Genomic DNA, 22,119 nt, shown 5'->3' with positions numbered 1-22,119 from the left:
ACCAGATATATATCCTTTTATCATATTTTTCTGGTAGAATTCCCAACAAAAATGTCTTGATTTCAATTTATATTCTGCTTTATCATTTTTTCCAACCAGGTATGTATTTTCGTCCAATATTTTTTAGCTTTTGGGCAGGTCCACCACATATGGTAATATGAACCAGATGATTGATTACACTTCCAACATTTAGTAGATCTATCTTTATACATTTTTGCTAGTCTTGCCGGTACAAAATGCCATCTATAAAACATTTTATACAAATTTTATTTATATGTAGTTGACATAGTCAATTTAATATTTCTATCCCATTCTAATTTATCTAATTCTATGGCATATCCAAAATTTTTAGCTCAAGCAATGACTGTCTCCTTTACTTGCTTGCTTTCAATCAAGTGACTTATTTTTATGAGTCTTTCTGCAATACTGAATTTAAGTACTATCCACTTATATTTAGGGGTATAGAAAATATTCTAGAATAAAACTTGCTGTTCCTGTTACCATTCACTAAACTATCTCTATTGCAGTGTTTCTCAACCTTGGCAACTTGAAGATGCCCGGACTTCAACTCCCAGAATTCCCCAGCCAGCTGGCTGGGGAATTCTGGGAGTTGAAGTCCGGACATCTTCAAGTTGCCAAGGTTGAGAAACACTGCTCTATTGCCTTTGTTTCAAATCCAAAATGCTAACAGATTTTATATAGTTTGAAGCTGCCCTTGGATGACTGTAAATAAGGGGAATGAGAGTTATTGTAGCAAAGCCAATTTGGTATAGAGGTTAAGGGCCCTAGGCTAGGCTGTGAGCTAGGCACAAAACCAGTTGTGTGACTTTGACCAATCACTGCAAACTACTACTGATAATCTTGCCAGAAAAACTGCAGGAATCCTATAATCTCTCCAGTCTATTGGAAAGGTCATTTCCAGTTTTTTTCTGCCTCACATCAAAAGTAGTGTTTTCCCACTTGTGCTGGCACAAACAATGATGTTTCATTTGCTGCATTTCGTTCCATTGCACATATATGTTAATGGTCCAATAGGTACAATGTATGCCCTTCCTTCTAGTCATTGGTTGCCATCGATGTAGTCCATGGTATTATGGTTACTCAATTGTTGGTCCTCCTCTGAATCCATGAACTCTGGGACTATATGGTGATGATGGTTTCTTTTCTTCTTTTCTTTTCTTCTTTTCTTTTTTCTTCTTCTTTTCTTTGGGGGAGAAAGACTTTTTATGCATGGGATAATTTTCTAGATTTGTAATGCATGGGACGAGACTTTTTAGGCATGGGAGTAAAACTGGAGTAAAGACTGTTGTATTTATTTATTTATTTATTTATTTATTTATGTTGTATGCCGCCCACTCCCGGAGGACTCCGGGCGGCTCACAAAAGACAAGGGAAAGGGGGGAATGAGACAAAGACAACATATTAAAAACAAAACCAACATTCACAATTTCCGTGGAGGTAGATGCTTCTCAGCTCCCCCCAGCCTGCTGGAACAGCCAGGACTTGGTGGCTTTGCGGAAGGCCGGGAGGGTAGTAAGGATCCGGATCTCAACAGGGAGCTCGTTCCAGTGGGCCGGAGCTGCAACAGAGAAGGCTCTCCCCCGGGGAGTCGCCAGCCGACATTGGCTGGCAGATGGAATCCAGAGGAGACCCAACCTGTGTGATCTAATTGGTCTGAGAGAGGTAATCGGCAGGAGGCGGTCTCTCAGGTACCCAGGTCCAATGCCATGAAGGGCAATGTTGTAAACATTGTCCATTCTTTATTAGAATAAGACTGGATGGAGCCAGGACTAAGAAGTATAAAAACTTTTCTGCCAGAGCATGGCCATTATGAGGAATACTTCCCACTATTCCTTAACAAATTCATTTTTCAGTTTTAGTGCCTTGATCTTTGCCAGCCTGAATCATAAATGTACAATAATAATAAAACTACTAGTAATAAAACTAGTAGTAAAAATGTTTTGTTTTGTTTATTTTGAATTGACATTTCTAAGAAATATAATCTACCCTTGAAGTGGTAAAACATATCTACACACAAAAATACCCATTTTGTATTGAAAAATTGACATGGAATTCAAAGTTTTTGTATGTTTGTGACCGCTGAACCAAATCACGCTGTTTTTAATATTCCATCGTTATATCATTTTGAAGCATGACCAACTACAAAAGCCTGAATCATAAATGTACAATAATAATCAAACTACTAGTAATAAAACTAGTAATAAAAATGTTTTGTTTTGTTTATTTTGAATTGACGTTTCTAAAAAATACAATCTACCCTTGAAGTGATAAAACATATCTACACATAGACATGCCCATTTTGTACTGAAAAATTGACATGGAATTCAAAGTTTTTGTATGTTTGTGACCGCTGAACCAAATCACGCTGTTTTTAATATTCCATCGTTATATCATTTTGAAGCATGACCAACTACAAAATTTGGTTACAGATATTTGATGTTGATATTTCATGGCATACTTAATTTTGAAAGGAATCGGAATTGTAAGGGAACCAAATAATTGTGCGCAAATGTATATGGTTAAAAAAAAACTAAAATCAATTCATTTAGCAATTTTATACATTGTTATAAAAACTGTTTTCCTGAGAGTCTCAATAGGTATACCTGGGTATAATTTGAATTTCTTTCTGTTTTTCTTTAAGCAAATGCAAGATTGTGAACACAGAGCAGGTTTCAGATATCTATCTGTATGCACCCAGCATCTGACATGAAAGAAAATTGTTGGAGAATGATTTATAAACACTTTTTTCTAGCTGCTTCTGAATAATTGCGCATGCTTAAGCAGCCACCTATAAAAATAGGGAAGAAAGGAAGAGTATAATAAACAAGAGTTTTAGAAAGATTAAAAACGGGTGTCATAAACCATGACTGCTAATTTATCTTCCTTTTCCTTCTCTTTACTTTGAACTTCTGGAACTTCTGTTTTAATTAATATAAGAGAAGTTCTAATATTTGAAACTTAAAAACTATTTCATGCTCACACTAGACATACTCTCAGTTTTATTTTATTGATTGTCCTTCTGCTCCTTTCACTCTGGAGTGACAATGCTACAATATAATTAGCAATGTAGGTTTAGACCACATTGGTGGGCTATGAATTTCATAGAAAATTCCATCCCAGGCCCGGGATAGCTCAGGCTGGTTCGAAATGAACTTACTTCCAATTAGAGATATTCTACCCATCCCATTAATGAAGCTAAAATGGAGGAAAAGATGGAGATGAATACATCAATATAGATTGTGGAACCTCGTGACCCGTCAAAACCGTGGAGGACAAAATCGCACTCGATGAAAGCGCGCATGTGACGTCATCACAGCGCGATGAAAAAAATTAAAAATTGAAATAAAATTAAAATTAAAGCAAGCCGATTCACATAAAGGTAAGGGTTAGGTTTAGGGTTAGGTTAAGGGTTAGGGTTAGGTTTAGAGCGTTAGGGTTACGTTTAGCGTTAGGTTAAGGGTTAGCGTTAGGTTTAGCGTTACGTTAACGGTTAGGTTTAGGGTTAGATTTAGGGTTAGGTTAAGGGTTAGGGTTAGGGTTAGGTTTGGAGGGGTTAGGGTAAGGTTTTCGCTTTATTTTTACATTTTTCGATCACAGCGCGATGTTTTCGTCGCGCTGTGATGACGTCAAATGCGCGCTTTCGTCGAGCGCGATTTTGTACTCCGCGGTTTTGTGGTGGAACCGTGGAACCTAAGTCCTGTATGGTCCTTCATACATTCCTGAAACTTTCCTAGTGTCTTGGAAAACATGCAACATAAGTACACCAACAACAGTCATGGTTACTAGGACATTATTGTATTTGACTACAGGTGCATTGCAGAACATTAATTTTGAGGTGCTCCTGATATTATTAGATCCTTTTTTTGTCACGCAATCCCTCATTCTGTAATCAATATTCTCCACTACATTGTTGAACGTAAAAGGAAAACTGTCAGGTTTTAAGCAAATATTTAGTGAATCTTCAGTTCCAGAATAATATGAGTTCAACAGTATAATATTAAAACAATTTGTTACTCATGCAAAACCCATTTATGTAAAGACAGATACTCATAAAATGACTTGTGTTTTATGTGAGACGAAGCCTGGGAGAGGGGTTCTAAATGAATTTCATTCATGGAATAATGTATCATAGCTCTGGATATGAACCAAATTCTGAACAGGAACTGATCCAGATTGAACACGTAATGTGGGCGTGATTTATAAGGAAAACAATGTATCTTGATCCATCTTTTTCAGCTTCTGAGATAGTTTCCAAAGGGGTTTTTCTTTTCTTTATTATCTGTAGTTTGAAGTTTGAAGTTTAATTTTATTTATATGCCGCCCAATCCCGGAGGACTCCAGGTGGCTTACAGAGAGGGGAAATAAAATAAAATAAAAATAAAATAGACAAGTTAAAAAACAACACAGATACATTCATTTCAGTCGGGGCTGGACCTCAACAATGAAGTCAACAGCACTAGGCCTGCCGGAAAAGCCAGGTCTTGACAGCTTTTCTGAAGGCCATGAGAGTGGGTGAGGTCCGGATTTCTGGGGATAGCTCATTCCAAAGGGTCGGAGCAGCCACAGAGAAGGCTCTCCTCCGGGGAGCTGCCAGCCGACATTGTCTGGTTGACGGCATCTGAAGGAGGCCCACCCTGTGGGATCTTACCAGCCGTTGGGAGGAATGTGGCAGTAGGCGGTCTCGCAGGTACACTGGCCCTAAGCCATGCAGGGCTTTAAAGGTAATAACCAACACCTTGAATTGCGTCCAGAGACCAATAGGTAGCCAGTGCAGCTCACGGAGGATAGGTGTAACATGGGTGTATCTAGGTACACCCAGTATCGCTCGCGCGGCTGCATTCTGGACTAGTTGCAGTCTCCGAACGCTTTCCAAGGGTAGCCCCATGTAGAGCGCGTTGCAGTAATCCAGCCTTGAGGTGACTAGGGCATGAGTGACAGTCTGGAGTGCCTCCCGATCCAAGTAGGGCCGCAATTGATGCACCAGGAGAACCTGGGCAAAGGCTGTAAATGCAGAAGCAACCTGTTCCGTGTAAAAAGAAACTGGATTTGATTTGTCATTGTTCACTGGGAAGGTATTAGGGAACTTTCCAAGTGCAAACTCTCTCTCAGAAAAGTAAGTTCCATAAAAGTTCCGAAAAACTATATGACATTTATGATTTTAGAAGAATGAAATGGTAACATTCAAGCACCATTTTTTTGTTTTTGTTGACTCAGAACTTTCACACAATGCAGTATGTACAAGAAACACTTGTTTTGTTTCTAAATGTGCACATGTATTATTTCCAAATACTGGATAGTCAGACACAGATTGAGAGTGTATCTACAGAAGACAAATAAATTTTATTTCCATCCACACATTGGGTTTTATCATAAATTAATATTTGATTTGATTTGATTTGATTATATTTATATGCTGCCCTTTCCCCCCGAAGGGGACTCAGGGCGGCTCACAATTCAAATCAGGGAAGGGGGGGTACAGACAAAAAATAAAAGACGAGACATAACAATACATAATTTAAAAACACACAACAGTCATACCATTCGAGACGGGGGCAACAGCTCTTTAGCCCCAGGCCTGTCGGAACAGCCAGGTTTTAACGGCTTTGCGGAAGGCCTGGAGGGTGGTGAGGGTTCGAATCTCCACGGGGAGTTCGTTCCAGAGGGTCGGAGCAGCCACAAAGAAGGCTCTCCTTCGGGTAGTCGCCAGTCGGCACTGGCCGGCGGATGGAATTCGGAGGAGGCCTAATCTGTGGGATCTAATCGGTCTAGTGGAGGTGATAGAGTAACTGAATAAAAGAATCGCAATTAAAATTGCATCTTACTTAGAATAGCCATTAATTAACTGCTTGTTACTTAATATGTTCTAAGGTTATTTCAGGTCATTTGCCACTTTTCATCAGGCAACTGTTAGACATTAATTAAAGAAAAATATGGTAAAATAAATGTCATATTTAACATCTGAATTGTGATTCTTACTAGCATAGATGATTTGAAAATTACTTATAGTATACCTATAGATAAATGCACACAAGCAAACACAAGTTAAGACCAATCTTTATCAACCAACCTTATTCCAGATGTCCTGGAGTTCTCAAACACCCAAAACCATTGCACCTTTAAGAATGAGAATTTGGTGGTTGTAATCCCAATCCATCTGGAACATACCATATTGAGAAAAACTGATATAACAGATTGTTCCAAAGTTTTATTTACTAGATCTCTGTTCCTGGGATTATCCAAAGATTTCCATACTTCCTCTGGCTTTAATAGAGGACCCTGAGGCAATTCTGTTGCCATGAGGATGGTACACTCAACCAAGATCAACAGCTTCCACATGCCAGAAAGATTGGAAGACTGCGGGCAAGTAACAACAGCTCAAAAGATTCTATGCATGAATGTTCAGGACACATTTGAAGCAATTATGTAAGCTGGTTCATGAATTTATATAATTTGTCTCAAGCAATAATTAAAAGAAACTTTGTCCTGCAATATTCATTTGTAAGCAAATGAATATTAGAGCAGAGTTCAACTCTTAATTTGCTTGTTCAGGCTTTTGTTCTTAAATTACCCATGCTATCCATAAACTGAGTAGAATGAATCATGTACAAATCTATTGTTTAAAAATAGTCTCTTAGAAATAAAGCTTACCAGTAAGTATTGGCTTTCCCTTCTCTGTTCAGCAGTTTACAAAGTTTCAAGGTAAGTCATATTTCCTGCTTATAGATTTAGAAAAAATAACGGTCATTAATTGATAGTGACTTGCAAGTGGGGTTTCAGATAAGCAAGATTAATGAGAGAAAGGAAGTCTTGTAAAAATGAAACTAATTAAAAAGTTTCTGCTGGCCGATTGTGAGGCAGGGTGATAAATCACTCCTTTGAAGTTTTAAAATTCTGTAGCGTTTAACAAGGAGATTAAGAAAATAATCATTGTTACAGGAGAATCTAGCCAGCTCGGCGCCATTTTAAAAGCCTCTAAGTAAATAGATTTTCAGAAGAAGATCTTGTAAAAAAAAAGAAGCTAGGATCTTGGTAAACAATTAATGTCCTCGTAAACGGATTCAGCTCGCATTAAAATCAAATAAATCAAAACTGTGAACTGAGTGGGAGAGATCTTACTTTGTACTGCGCAAGGCAGTTTGAAGTTCCCAGCACGGACGCCGTTCTGCCTTGGGCTGGTCCCCCTCTCTCTGCAGACACAAAAGCTGCAAAAATCGAAGGGCATTTGCCAGCAAAACTATATCTTCTTCTTCAAGAGCCGAGGTGGCGCAGTGGTTAAATGCAGCACTGCAGGCTGCTTCAGCTGACTGCAGTTCTGCAGTTCGGCTGTTCAAATCTCACCGGCTCAGGGTTGACTCAGCCTTCCATCCTTCCGAGGTGGGTAAAATGAGGACCCGGATTGTTGTTGGGGGCAATATGCTGACTCTGTAAACCACTTAGAGAGGGCTGAAAGCCCTATGAAGTGGTATATAAGTCTAACTGCTATTGCTATTGCTATTCCCTTCTTGCCTGAAGGATAAGAAACCTGTTAGACGTCAGATAGATGATCATCTAAACAGATACGTGACCAGGAATTCGGGGGCAGCTATTTTAAGCTGCCACCATCAGTAAGCTCCGCCCAGGAAGTCGCAAGTGGGGTTTCAAAAGGTAGTAACAGATTTGTATACACTTCCTATACTTACTGACTCATTATCCAAAGTGCCCTGAAATAGTGATTGAGCTCAAAATGAGGAAACGCTACTGCCTCATCCATTATATCATTGAATAAAAATCTCTTACATAAAAGAATAGGGGTAAGACATTTTGTTTTTTAACGTCAAATACGGCTTTTTTCCAGCTGATTCTTCTGACAAAGTTTTGAACTTCAAATCCCAGACTTCGTTCACAATCAGTGTAGTGACCATAATGATTTGGCTAGATGTTTTTTTGTGTACCTTCCCAGTCATTACCCATTTTTCATCTGAAAATTTGAAAGAAAGAGCTTTAGTGCTGTCATTAACCAGCCCAAGGGAATCAGTGTTCAAATAACCAAATTTAAATTGACCATATTAAGATATGTAGGAAAGGTAGATACCAAGAATTTTGGCTAAAAGACAACGGTAAATGAAAAATGCTAAAATGCTTGCTCATCTTACACATGTACAACAAAAGAGGAAAGGGATTAAAATTAGCAATCCAGGTAGTATAACTTTAAAATAGCAACATAAGATGCAAATACAAAAAAAAAAAAATCATAGATAAAATATTCAAGTTTTCCATAAGGGATTGAGAATTATAAACATATATATTTACAGACCTCTGTCAAACCTGAGTATATGCAGATAGTCCTTGATTTACAACTATTTAACAACTATTCAAAGTTATGACAGTACTGAAAAAGTACAATCACACTTACAAACATTGCAGTTGTCACATGATCAAAATTCAGGCAGTTCGCAACCAGCCAGAGGTGGGTTCTTACCAGTTCGCACCTATTCGGTAGAATCGGTTCGTCAAATCTACCGAACCGGTTAGAAGAGGTTCCACCAGTGGACCCGGAAAGCAGGCCACACCTACAGAAGAGGTTCTAAAATTTTTTGAAACCCACCACTGGTCCTTGGATATGATTATTCTACACTATCATGCTCATATTTATAAACCTCAGTGCCTCTGTGAAAGGTAAGGATGACTACTGCGTTTGTGGTGCAATCAGAACATTGCGTGTGTTGAAGTTGTTTTAACGCAAACCAAAGATGCCTTTAAAAAAAACAAGTTTACATCCTATTCTTATGCATGCCAGTGCTGTGTGTGAGGTAATTTAAGGTGGTTCTGACAAGTGTCGTCAGCATCTTCATATCCGGTCACATGGGTGGCAAGCCACTCCCACAAAGGAGGCCACAGAGTAGGTTCGAAATTTTTTTGAAACCCACCGCTGCAACCAGCTTGTATTTATGAAAATTGCAGAGTCACATGATTGCCATTTGCAACTTCCCCATGGGACTTCCAGCAAATCAAAATACACCTCGGAAGTCAGATTCACTTAAAGACAGCATGATTCAATGAGGGGCCCTTTGAGTCGGCTCTGGAGGATGTGGAGGACCCTGGACAGGGTTCCGACTCCGAGCAGGGTGCAGAGAGGCTGGTTGGCCACCAGGAGGCGCCTGAGCCTTGGACCAGTGGGGAGGAGACAAGGGAGTGTGATCCTGAAGTCATGCATTGGAGCAGTGGGGAGGAGTCAAGGGAGTTGTTCCTGGATGCCCAACACCGAAGAGCTAATAGGCGTAAGGAACAGTTGCGCAGTTACAGGAGATAATTGCACTCAGTTGGTGGTAATTAGGCTCCTCTCAAGACTATAAAAGGAATGATTGTGCACACGCCCTTTTGCAGGAGTTAACATATGCATTAAAGTGGGAGAACCTTTGGGGCTAGCTTGGCAGGCTGGATTGCTGCCAAGGTTAGTCTGTGCTGGATTGCTGCCACGTCTTGTTTGTGCTGGATTGCTGGCAAGGGCCTGTCTGTGTGTTAATAAAGTCCTTGAAGTATCTTTGTCTTGGCGTGCTTTGGTGTAGGACGAGGCCTATGAAAACAGAGGGATTCTGATTAATCCATTCTATCATACTATATTTCTTATCAGGAAAGGTATTGGTGAAAAGTATTGATGTAAACTTGATTTAGTTTCCTTATTTCCTGCTTTTAATTTTTTTCGCTTTCAGTATATGTTGTATAACACTGCTTATCCCATAATGGAATAGTTTGATGGATATATAACTGTTGTGACTCAGCAGTTCTGCTGTGAGTTTTTTGGGGATACAAGATTCAGTATGCAGCTGGGGCTTGTGGGAGGAAGTTTGGAGATAAAAGGACGGATGCTGCCACGCCCCAGTCGCTGGATTCAACGTCGTTCCTTCGTGTGTTCCTTGTTTGGTACAACATTGCTTGATTATTAATCGTGATTTATGCTTGTTACACTTGGATAAGTGCTTTGGTGTTTCATGTAAACCTGATCCGTGGAGACTGTGGAAGAACTGCAGTGCTTGTAAGAGTCTTTTGTTTTGCATTCTTGTCGGAGACTTGTATTTATGTTGTTTTTGGGCTCGAAGCCAGTTTGAGCTGAAAACTAATAAAGACTTCCTTTTAAGTTGCCTGCCTGCGTTTGTTAACGAGCCGTGAAGGGGGGGACAGAACATATAACTATGTGGAAATAGTTCAACGTTGCCATTATTATTCCCTTAAAATAACAGTGGTGGGTTTCAATTTATTTTACTACCGGTTTTCTCGTGCGTGCGCACACATGCACAAAAGCTTCTGCGCATGCACAGAAGCATCTGGGCAGAGGCTCCCACCACCTCCACTACTGTTCTCCTGATCCGGGGTAAACCGGCAGAAACCCACCTCTGTTGGGCATATTCCCATTGTGATAAGTTAGGCACATTTAAAACTATTTAATTGCTGTCACACCTACTGAACAATATAAAAGCAGTGTGATTTTGGCCTCAAAATCTTTAAAGGAGCATCTCTCTTTTCATGAGTAATAATTGTAGAGACATAAATACCAAACAGGATAATTATGTTTAATTAAAACAAGGACATGCGTCATTGGAGAGTGCTAATCTACCATATGATTTTCTAGTCATACAGAAGAGGTGCTTGTAGCAAAATGATGATATGCCAAATTAATTTTAACAGAAGTAATTTTCTACAAAATGGGAGAATATATATCATTTCATTTTTACCGTTCACATCAGTCAACAAAATTAAGTACTCTCCTCCCATAGACAGCTCATAGAAAAATATGAAATTAAAACTCTCCAGTTCAAAAAATATTCCTTCCATCACCCCTCATTTTTTGGAAAATAGCACACAGTAAATTAATATTATTAAGCTTAGCTCTCCCCACTCCCCAAAGAAAAAAATTGAGTTTGATTTCATGGATATAGCCATGGAGCTTTCTGAACAACAATATGGAATGGCTGCTCATCTTTGCTCCTTCACTCTTGTTAGCCGAGGTGTCGCAGTGGGTAGAGTACAGTACTGCAGGCTACTTCAGCTGACTGCTATCTGCAGTTCGACGGTTCAAATCTCACCAGCTCAAGGTTGACTCAGCCTTCCATCCTTCTGAGGTGGGTAAAATGAGGACCCGGATTGTTGTTGGGGGCAATATGCTGACTCTGTAAACCGCTTAGAGAGGGCTGAAAGCCCTATGAAGCGGTATATAAGTCTAACTGCTATTGCTATTGCTATTAGCTGTTTTTTTTTCTAATCGTTGGTCAGTTAACAATCCAAGTAATTTCAAGCTAAAAACCCTTACTATTCTTTCCTATATCAATGTTTGTAATACAACATATTCAGTGGTGGGATTCAATTTTTTTTTACTACAGGTTCTGTGGGTGTGGCTAGGTGGGTGTGGCTAGGTGGTCATGTGACTGAGTGGGTGTGGCTAGGTGGCCATGTGACTGGGCCGAGTGGCTACATGGTCGAGGCAAGGGAGCCAAAGAATAGCTGCATCTAGGCCGCATTGTGTCTCGAAGGCACCAGCCAAGGCGTGCAAGGCCATAAGTAGGGGCACGGCGTGGCGTGGCCAGCCAGAATTTTTACTACTGGTTCACCCGAACCGGCTGAATACCACCACTGAACATGTTACTGCTGAACAAAAGTGAACAAATAATTTAGCAATAAAATGCTTTTAGAGCTAGTTCTACCCATTGCTTAAAAGACTTCATGTGAAAATTGAAGCTAGCTTTATATTGCTGAAGAACACGGTAAACATGATTTAATTTTTTTTCCTTTTATTTAATACACAAAATATTAAAACTGAAAAAATACACCCAAATATTCTAACATAAAATACCTGAGCCGACTGAAGGCAGAAACACGCATCATTACATTCAAAAGCATTTGAGCAAAATAGAAATGCAGGTAACAATATTCACAGACTGCAGTAAATGGTCTCTTGAGTGGCACTTTTCATAAATCTCATGTATTCCATGGAAAAAGTACTAAGAGATTCAATACTATGATTTGTAATGGAACTTGATGTATAAAATATTGGAAAATTATGCACACTTACAATTGACTGCTTAAAGTATTATTTGGACATATAGAAGAGTAAGCATTTTTTGAAACAAAACAAAAGCATTCTGTGATTGCTGGCTTGATTGGAGCAAAATTGTTCTCAAGGAGCAAGTGCAGCTCTCCTTTCTGCAGGATGAAATGTTTTTTTCAGTCTTAGGACTCCATCTTCTTCTGGGAGATCACATGTTGGCAATTACTGGTGGAGGAGCTGAAAGTCTCCAACTAAGCATGTTTGGTACATTTAACTGCTCCCCCCAAATTTCCAGAATTTCCATAACTGTAATTCATATTTGAATTGTATAATGTATAAACCACATTCAACACAGCTAAAGCAAGCCCTATTCACCACTGTCTACAAATCTAAATCTGAGGTAAAGAGCCTATCACATCAACGTTTGATTTTGCAGATCTGTAATTGAAAACTAAAATATAAGTATAAATTACACTGTTCAATAGTGCTTACAACCGTCAAATCCTATGTTTTACTTTCAAGTGGATATCATGCTCATTTTTACTGTATAAAATAGAAAAAGCCCAGCCAAACTAATTATGTTTTTTTATGAAAAAAAGTTTTACGGTAAACTTTATTTTCACAAATGTAATCGTTTCCAGAATAGTACATCAACCCATTGCAGAAACGGATATTTATAATCTAGGAATGACCAGTGCAAAAAGACTTGAGCAGAATTCTTATGCAACAGAACAGTCCTGCTCTTTCTTCTAAAAACTGTTTCTGAAATCTGCAGAATGTGCAATGTGACATTTGTAGAATGGAAGCTGTGGCTGAAAGAAGGGATAGGCAGACATTGGGAAGACAAGTCCACACTTCTTTCATCCTTGCATAATCCTACAATCAAGCCAGTGATTGTCTTAAGAAGTTAATAAAAAAAGTCAGATACAAAGAGAAACTAGTTATCAAAAAAGAATTATGTTAAGCACATTACTTCCAGATGCCAAATTTCTCTAGAGAGCCATATTTTAATTTTCACATTTGAAATAGAGTTAAATTGAATAGTGTATGTTCTTTAGCATGCGCGCGCACACATATACACACACTTCAGAAGTGAAAATATATTCAAATGCTGACAGAAATGCGATACCCTTGAATCATTTAAGTGATGATTGATAGTAACTATCTTTGATTCAAATGTGCAATATTGCCTCAGGGAATGGAATGGTTCCATTCAGAGATCCATGCAGGCTCAAAAATATGCACAGATCTACCTGTGGCAAGATTCAATAAGAAGAACGTAGTGAGAATTAGTAATCCATAAAAGGAGCAGATTTATGAGACTATAATTCTATTTTGTGCACTATAACATCTGTATCTACAAGTAAGCATTTGGCCATAGTAACAAGATTATTTAAAAACTGATCTTTATATTGTTAATTAGCACCAAAAATGAATTCATCTAATAAAAATGAAAAATAACTGTTTTTAAAAACTGAAAAATACATTTAATTCAGCTAATCATCAGCTTCACAAACTTTAATCATGGATATCTCTAAAAGACAACAAATCTTATTTTAGCTTATAAGATGACCATAACCCAGTGATGGCAAACCTTTTTCTTATGGTGCGCCAAAATTGTGCGCATGTGGCTGGAGGCTTTCCTAAAGCCTGGGAGGGTGAAAATGGCCTCCCCAGCCCACCTCCCCACACGTGCCATAGTTTCACCGTCACAGCCCTAACCAAACCACTAAGAATCAGTCAAAACTGCTTAGTGTAATACTTTGTAGAATAACCGGACTTTGCATATCGAGCTTCCCCAAAATGAAGAGAACCTTGCGTAACAGGAACACTAAGATATTGGCCATTCCATCAGTACACTATTTTATAACAGAAATGCCTATTGTAATTTACACACGGTTTTAGTAAAATGAAGGTGCCAGTGAAATTAAAAGGTTCTAAGATTAAACTCCACTAGAACTGAATGAAGAGAACTACATTTCTTTCTTCTATGGCTTTTTTGGCATCCCCCCCCCAATAATAGTATCCAGCACAGCACTCTGCTTGTCAACATGTCTTCCTAGCTAACAAATTTCCTCCCCAATTTACTTGTAGTCTTTTATTTTTTTAAAGTAAGCTAGCATGCTGGAAGAACCAAGACCAACCTATATTTCCAATGATGACTCTGGGCCCTATATTAGGGATGAACCTGAAAAATAGTGTGTGTGGTGTGTGTGTGTGTGTGTGTGTCCGACTATGGCAAACATTTAGTGGGAATGCCTATTAATAGACATTGAAAATTCTAAGTATGCCCACTGGCCACAAAAGACTAAGGAATTCTGACTTCAAGTAATTAGGAACATATAGTTTGCAAGTGTCCCTGGGACAGAATTTTTTTTATTTATGTATTTATTTACTTATTAAATGTATATGCTGCCCATCTTACTAAGGAGCAATAATACAACTAAAATTTATTGTAAGGAAAATTACATTTTTGGTTTGTTTTTATACACTGCTGTAAAAAATGCTTTGAAGTTTATTGTCTCCAATATCTGGAAATTCTTTGGAGATACAATGTAACACTTTTATCTATTTGTGATCTACATTTTAAACCTTTTTTTAGTGGATGGAAATCCTTATACATTTGTTTTAATCAATTGCTTATTTCATTTATGATGAATCCTTTCTACATGTAGAAATTTTACTTTCAAAATGTAGATATAATTAATTATAATAAATAAATGTTTAAATGTATAGTTATAAAAATGTGAAGTAACGTCATTGTTTGATAAAGGATAGTAGTCCTTGTGTAATCCCTTCCTTTCTATGCTGTAGTATTGCAGAATTCATACAGCATTGTTTATTTAAAAGTACCCACTTCGCTTTTTTTCACTAAAAAAAAATCCCAATCAAATCAAATTATGAAGAGGATATGAGCCTTTGTGGGTATGTATATCAAGGGCTTCAAGAGACAATCTCTCTCTCTCTCTCTCTCTCTTTTGGTGATGGAATCCTTTGCAACAGGATTTTTTGCAAATTTTTGGGAAGGAAAAGAGTAGAAAATATTTTAAACAATGGATAGACTTAGAAAAGATTTTTAAAATCCCCAAAAGAACAGGGGAGCAGAGGGCATTAAACATCTCTCTTCCTCTTGAACCTTAATTATATTAAGTGTAATATATCAGATTTTACCCTTTTACTATTTTTAAAATTCTCATGGCAACTTACTTTATGATAGTATGCCAATAAAGTTTGATTTAATCCAGTGGACTACAGCAAATAGATAATATAGGTCAGGGCTGTCAAACTCTTAGCCCGTGGGCTGGAAATGTCACATGCTGACCACACCCACACCTGGTTTAACGAAGGGGGGGGGAGTCCCAATATGTCAAATGACGCTGCTGTGACAACGCAAGTTTGACATCCCTGATATAGGTAGTCCTTGACTTACAACCAGTTGCTTAACAGGGCAGGGCAGGAGCCAGATTCACTTAACAACTGTTTTACTAACTTAACCACTGCATGCCACTGCACGACAACAGAGGTCATAAAATGGGCAAAACTCACTTAACCAATGTCTCACTTAGCCACATAAATTTGGGCTCAATTGTGGTCGCAAGTTGAGGACTACGTGTAGCAAAATTGGGGATGGTCTCATGGTGACATGGTTAATGACTAGCCCAACGTATGACTTGTAATTCTGGGGTCATAAGTCAAGGACTTCCTGTAGACTATATTTTAGAAACTGAAATCACAAATCTAGTTGCATTCCAGAGCTTATTCTGGTCACAATTTTGACTTCCCTTCATCCCTTGAAATATCATAGCCTGCATTTTTTTTAAAAAAAGTTAAAACAAAATGTCATGCACAGAAAGGAGATTTATTATTAAAATTCAGGAAGCATATCTAGATGTTCAAGTTTAATGGTCGGTTCTTTGAAACAGGATTTATACTCCTGGACTTTCAAATAGTATTCATTATGAAAATATTACACCATATGCTCTTGTGTGAACAATTGTTCATGAGAAGATGGAAACCACTAGAACTGTGGATTTAACTATAAAGTTTTACAAGTTGGTTCACTAAAATGCCACTACTGAATAATCAAACTACGCTTTTTTTTAATGAATGAAAATATTTCAAGTATGTTTCTCACCTTAAATATTTATCACACAGATTAGCATCAAGTTTCAAAAATCTATCAAAATGAACTAAAAATGTAATCTTCACCCGTTCTAAAGCGCGGGTAAGTTGTTCAATCATACTTCCTTGGCATAAATATCCGGAAATATATTAACAATTACAAATACTTTTAATAAACATCATGTATTTCTAAAATAGTTAATATGAATGTTGATCTAGCTACATTATCTTATTTTCTAGAAAAAGGAAGCAAAAGATTAATACTGCAACTGAAGAAGGATCTCGCAGGTTACAAAATTAACTCTAAAATCTAGGCTACTTAGGGACTAAAATATTTCATATTGTTCAGAATATATTGCAGTGGACAGAAACATACTTTACTGCATGAACAGTAAGAGCCCATGCGGATGTTAAGAGCTATGAGTTATGAAATGAATCAATTCTATCAACCGTATTGCACAAGATGAGTGTGAGATCCAACTGTGCAAACAGGTCATCCTTTACTGTAAATTATTTCTTTGCTAGTTAATTTTTTTGGCAGCTACTCATTTGTTTACAGCGGGGGTGTCCAAACTTGGAAACTTTAAGACTTGTGCCAGAATTCCCTGGGAGTTGAAGCCCACAAGTCTTAAAGTTCCCAAGTTTGGACACCTCTGGTTTACAGGCACTAGAGATCAGAAATGGTGATTGAAAGCTTAAGGATACATCTAGCATTTCTGAATAGAGGTATTTATAAATAAATGTTTGAGGCATGTGCAGCCCACTGGCTAAGCAATATTAAAAAATCTAGCAGGTTCGAAAATCAAAGTTGCGCAATATATCAATGCTTAATGCATAATTCCAAGAGCTGAAGGATTGGAACATGCCCTCCTTTCAACTGCCACCCACCAGGCCCTTCTGAAATTTTTGAAACTCTGCTCAGTTTCTCATGTTTTTAATATAGTAGTTACATAAGAAAGTTGCTCTTTATGAACTAGAACTAGAAGTCAGATGGACCTAGGCATGGATGTTTTGAATATGGTCCGTCCTCTTATTAGTTTTTCCAATAGTTCTCATTATTGTTTAATCCTCCATGCCAATTGCACAAGTAAGAATTCAAAATAAAAAGTTAACACTTGCAGAGTTTTATTCTTAAACTGTTCCGATCTCCAAATTGGATTCTGATCCTGAAGATATACAGAAGTCAATTTGAATTTCTAGGAAAAAGCATTTTCCCAAAGGCTAATTGAGATGCGGTGGCTCAGTGGCTTCGTGAAACTGGAGATGGTCTCTGTTACAGTGGTTCAAGCCCTAGCACTGCATGGTGGGGTGAACTTCCATCACTTGCCTCAGCTTCTGCCCATCTAACCGTTTGAAAATGTGTTCTATGAAAGCAGATAAACAGATACTGCTTTGGTGGGGAGATGAAACTGATACTTCATGCAGGTGGTCAGATTCCTGCCAGCTCTGAACCTTCCCAGTTGTGACACCTGTTTGTGAGGTGGTTCCGGTGGAAGGAGGGGGCCTTGGATGAGGAAGAGCTGCAGGAAGAGCTGCTCGTCTTTCTTTCTAGTGCAAACCTAGCTCACTTTCCTGTGGTACACCTGAATGTGTACTACAACAGAACTAGTAAATTGGCAGCCAAGCTGCTACTCTACATGGTTCCACCACAAAACCGTGGTAGACTAAAGCGCGCTCGACGAAAGCCCGTACGTGACGTCATCACAGCGCAACGAAAACAGCACGCTGAGCGGTAAACTTAAAATTAACGGGTAAATCTAAACCTAACCCCCCCAAACCTAACCCTAAACCTAACCCTAAGCCTAACCCTTAACCTAACCCTATACCTAACCCTTAACCTAACGCTAAACCTAACGCTAACCCTTAACCTAACCCTATACCTAACCCTTAACCTAACGCTAAACCTAACGCTAACCCTTAACCTAACCCTAAACCTAATCCTAACGCTTAACGTAACCCTAAACCTAACCCTAACCCTTAACCTAACCCTAACCCTAACCCGTACCTTTATGTGAATCGGCTTGCTTTAAAAGCGCTTTTTAAAGCGCCCTTTTTTCTCTGCGGTCGTATTTGTCGCGCTGCTGATGACGTCAGGCTTTAATCGGGCGCGCTTTAGTGGACCGCGGTTTTGACGGGTCACGCTCTACATTAGCACTGTTTTTTCCTGGCTAATGTAACACTGCCATCTACTACTACTGATAATGATGATGTTTAATTAAGCTGTAGAAATTTAATATAGCTGCTCTTGTTAATTCCTGGAGATTGCCTAGATCAGTGTTTCTCAACCTTGGCAACTTGAAGATGTCTGGACTTCAACTCCCAGAATTCCCCAGCCAGCATTCGCTGGCTGGGGAATTCTGGGAGTTGAAGTCCAGACATCTTCAAGTTGCCAAGGTTGAGAAACACTGGCCTAGATGAATGGATGCTAAACTCGATCGCGTGATGTGACATATCACAACATTTTTTCCCCCTGTGGAGCCGGGGTGGGCGTGGCTGCACAGGATGCATCCAACCCGCGAGCCACCAGTTTGACACCTCTGGCAAGACGCTATTAAAAAGTAGGGATGTTTTCATTTTAAAATTTCCTTAGACTACTTTCCTGAAATACCTACAGTTCTACACCTAGTCGCATGCTTAACTGAAGAAAATCTCAATGCACTCAAATTGACTTTCTTGTGAGTAGCCTGGCTACGATTACACTGCTTGTTTTTTTTTTTAATGGACACTCTAAATCCAAATTAAAAGCAAAAAGAGAAGGGGATCCAAAATAGGAAAAAAGCAAAACATTTCAGATAAAAGTGTAAAACTACTTTCAATATACAATCTAAAACTATAAATTATTAATTTCTAGGCAGGTACAAAAATATGTAAAAAGTATAATAAAAGTGCTATACATCCTAAGTATGCACAATTCACATAGAGTGTAAAATAGCATCATTTACCTAAGAATATGATTATAGAGATTTCTCAATTCACCCGCTTCTCATATACAGGTATGAGACCACATTCAGCAGCTTTGATTTTCTAGTAATACATGAATCCATAATAGATTGTCCAGAGCTGTCTTACAGATTCTAAAGTGTATTGGATAGCTCCTTAACTTCTAATGCTTTCAGTCTGAATAGCCATAGATTATGAGCTGGTATGCAATAAGCTACCACAATGTTAATAAATATTAGATGCTATGACACACACATACCCACACCATATGCATTGCAAAATAGGTAAAGGTTATACAGTCAAACAGAGCCTTTAATAAAACCTATTATGACCTTTAACAAATTGAGGTTCTCATTGGCATCTGATTAGAAGGACAAGCTTCCCAGGAGGTTCCAATGCATGAATTTGAAGAGAACTTTTGTGCCCTTAGCTTCTGCTTGAGAACGAATAATTTGGCAAGTACCATTTCCCTTGCTGTAGCGCTGACCAGAGACAAAAGGTCACTGCCAAAATTCTATTTAGCATACAGCTATGAGAGGCATAGAAATGCTTTCCAAGGTCAGTCTTCATTGAACGAGGTCTGAGAATAGATTGCATTACTTTGTGCTCTGCCAGCTGTTGGCAAAAAGCCCAGTATAGCAGTAAAAAAGAAACTCATTGCGGATGTTGTAAGTCATCCATTAAGTAGGTCACAGAGTACACTGATAGCTCAGTTTAGTGCCATAAAATCAGTTGAAAATTAGATATTGGAGGACTTTTTTCCAGAGACTTGCCTAAGAATATTTTAATATCCTATTAAAAGTATGCCTGAATACCAAGACTGGCTTGACCTTGAAGCATTCCATGTAAAGATGGTAACATTAACACGTGTGATGATTCACACATAGCACAATATACTAAATTGTTAATATTACAGAACAATTCTATAAATATTTGTTTAATAAATTAGAAAAAAAATGATAAACAAGAGACAAATAACTAACCAAAGGCACTTTAGGCAGGAATTATAGTGGATACAAGTAAGGAAAATATGTATTATAACTTTGTTTAGAGGAAGAATCTCTCTAGGAAGAGGAAATTAGCCATTATGTAAAAGAGCTGCTAAGAAATACAATGAAGTTTTAAGCTCATGGTGATATGCAAAAGCAGCAAAAATCCCTTATACATTTTATTTAAAGAACCAAAATATTTGCTGCTTTTTAAATGGTTATATGTAACATTAACATAGTTCTGCCTAAAGGCAGCTTCTTTTAAAACTCCTTTGTGCACAGATAAGTATTGATATCTTTGATGCCTACATTTTATCAATCCAAATAATATTGGATCTAAGAGGTGCTGAATGACATTAGCAAAATGTTATTCTAATAAAATACTTCCAGGATGCATTTTTAAAATCTCTGTGTATAGCTCTAGGGAAGTTTTCTGAATTGTCTTGTTTGTCTGTCTTTAACCTAGTCTTTCCAACATGGTTGGAACTATAAGAATTGTCCAGTGAAGTATCTAAAAAGGAACATATTAGAGAAATGAGCATTTACACAATGCAGGGTTTCACTGCCCTTGAATAAAATGGCTTCTATGCAGAAAATACTCTGTTAACGTTCCATTTCACAATACAAACTGTTATCTTATTTACTCCAACAGTAATATTGCCAAAATAAATATGGGAGTGGTGATTCAATGAAATAAGTACACAGAAGTATCTTGGACATGTAAACTTTCAATTCTAAAATAAATAAGTATAAGCCATTTGCTTCAATACAAGGAACCGATGCAACCATGTTTTCTCTCAGTGTCGAGAACAAAGTGCTTACTGAGTAACAGATTTATGCATTTCTTTTAAAAATTAGTAAGTAAAATATTGTTTTCTTTGGAAACCTATAACCTTTCCATTTTCTACCATTGATAGAAGATGCAGCGTAGGTTTTCCTATATTATCTATACTTCCCCATCTCTTACTGTTTTGGCCAGCTAAAGTATTTTAAACAATGCTGCATAATGAATGTAAAAAAAGAGGAATTATTACAAAGTATGGCATTTGATATAAATAAACAGGTGCAAAAACTACAGCAGCAACAGAGAAAAGAAGTGGAAAATATGCTGCAATCTTCAATAATTTACTGTAGGAAGAGAAAGAAAAAGAATAAAATAAAATTATTCAAGCAGTAAGATGTATGAGTACTTTTGTTAATCTTAGTCTTTCCTAATCTCATGTGATATTTGATTTCAACTCCCAAGCCAACATGGTTATGCTGACTGGAGACACAGGTACAATTTATTGGTGGACAGGGTAATCAAGCTGGAAAGGCTAATGTAGCAAATAAACAACAGATATTATTGAAGCAATACTATGGAGTAATGTTCAACATATAATTTATTTGCAGTAAAACATCCTAGAATATGCTAAAATGGGAAATTGGAATTTTAGCACCTCAGCTTGTAAGAGAACCATCTACCCCATGGCTTTTAAAAGAAAAAAAAATGTATAAAGTCCACATAGACTTCCATTTCCTTCCCTCAGGGGGTTTATAAGAGAACAATTCATACAATTTCTTTATTTTCTGTAATAATTACTATGAAAGTTGTCAGTTAGCAGAATTACAAAATGATCTGGAAAATTCAGTTTATTTTTTGTGTAGGAAAAGAAAAAAATAAGCTTGGAACAAGATGAAAATAAACAAATCTCATTTCCATCCTTTTGCTGCTATTGTTGGATCTAAAGCAGTTCAGAAAGCTAAAAAAATCTTTTTGTCAGGCCTGCAATTATATTCTTTTTACAATTTTGGCCTGTCACACTTTCTCTTATTTCAATATGCTGTTTCATTAGTATAGTTGATGGGAGGGGGGAATGGACAGAAGTAGGATTGTGGAATGTATTGTTTTCATTCTTTTCTAGAAGCCAAGGTCATCTTTTGTCTCCGCACTTTTACACCTGACCGGAAGCAGCTGGGTGGAGACGCCAGCGTGGAAGAAGAAGATTGGACTATGTGATGGATTGTGGGTATGAGGACAAGATCATG

At 37.9% G+C, this 22,119-nt stretch overlaps 2 protein-coding genes across 2 annotated transcripts in view; both read right to left on the bottom strand.

Annotated features, from left to right (window-relative positions):
• Positions 1-3,975: 3,975 nt before the first annotated feature.
• On the bottom strand, positions 3,976-8,137 carry CUNH2orf66 (chromosome unknown C2orf66 homolog). Its single transcript, XM_087709616.1, has 2 exons — positions 6,215-8,137; positions 3,976-5,138 (listed from the first exon to the last, which is right to left on the bottom strand). Exons 1-2 carry the CDS (start codon positions 6,355-6,357, stop codon positions 4,478-4,480), a joined length of 804 nt encoding a protein of 267 aa, XP_087565742.1. The 5' UTR covers positions 6,358-8,137; the 3' UTR covers positions 3,976-4,477.
• A 10,455-nt stretch (positions 8,138-18,592) lies between these two features.
• The window catches only part of PGAP1 (post-GPI attachment to proteins inositol deacylase 1), a 44,850-nt gene continuing 41,323 nt past the window's right edge, over positions 18,593-22,119 (bottom strand). Inside the window, exon 27 of the mRNA XM_087707599.1 lies at positions 18,593-21,219. Coding sequence (XP_087563725.1) covers positions 21,081-21,219 — 139 coding nt within the window. The 3' untranslated portion in view covers positions 18,593-21,080. The remainder of the gene's footprint in view (positions 21,220-22,119) is intronic.

This window comes from Thamnophis sirtalis, unplaced genomic scaffold (genome assembly GCF_051295495.1).
Source record: "Thamnophis sirtalis isolate CommonGarterSnake01/CBP01778 unplaced genomic scaffold, rThaSir2_p1.2 scaffold_1, whole genome shotgun sequence".
NCBI classification, from domain to species: Eukaryota; Metazoa; Chordata; class Lepidosauria; order Squamata; family Natricidae; genus Thamnophis; species Thamnophis sirtalis.
This window is presented reverse-complemented; position numbering and strand designations above follow the sequence as displayed.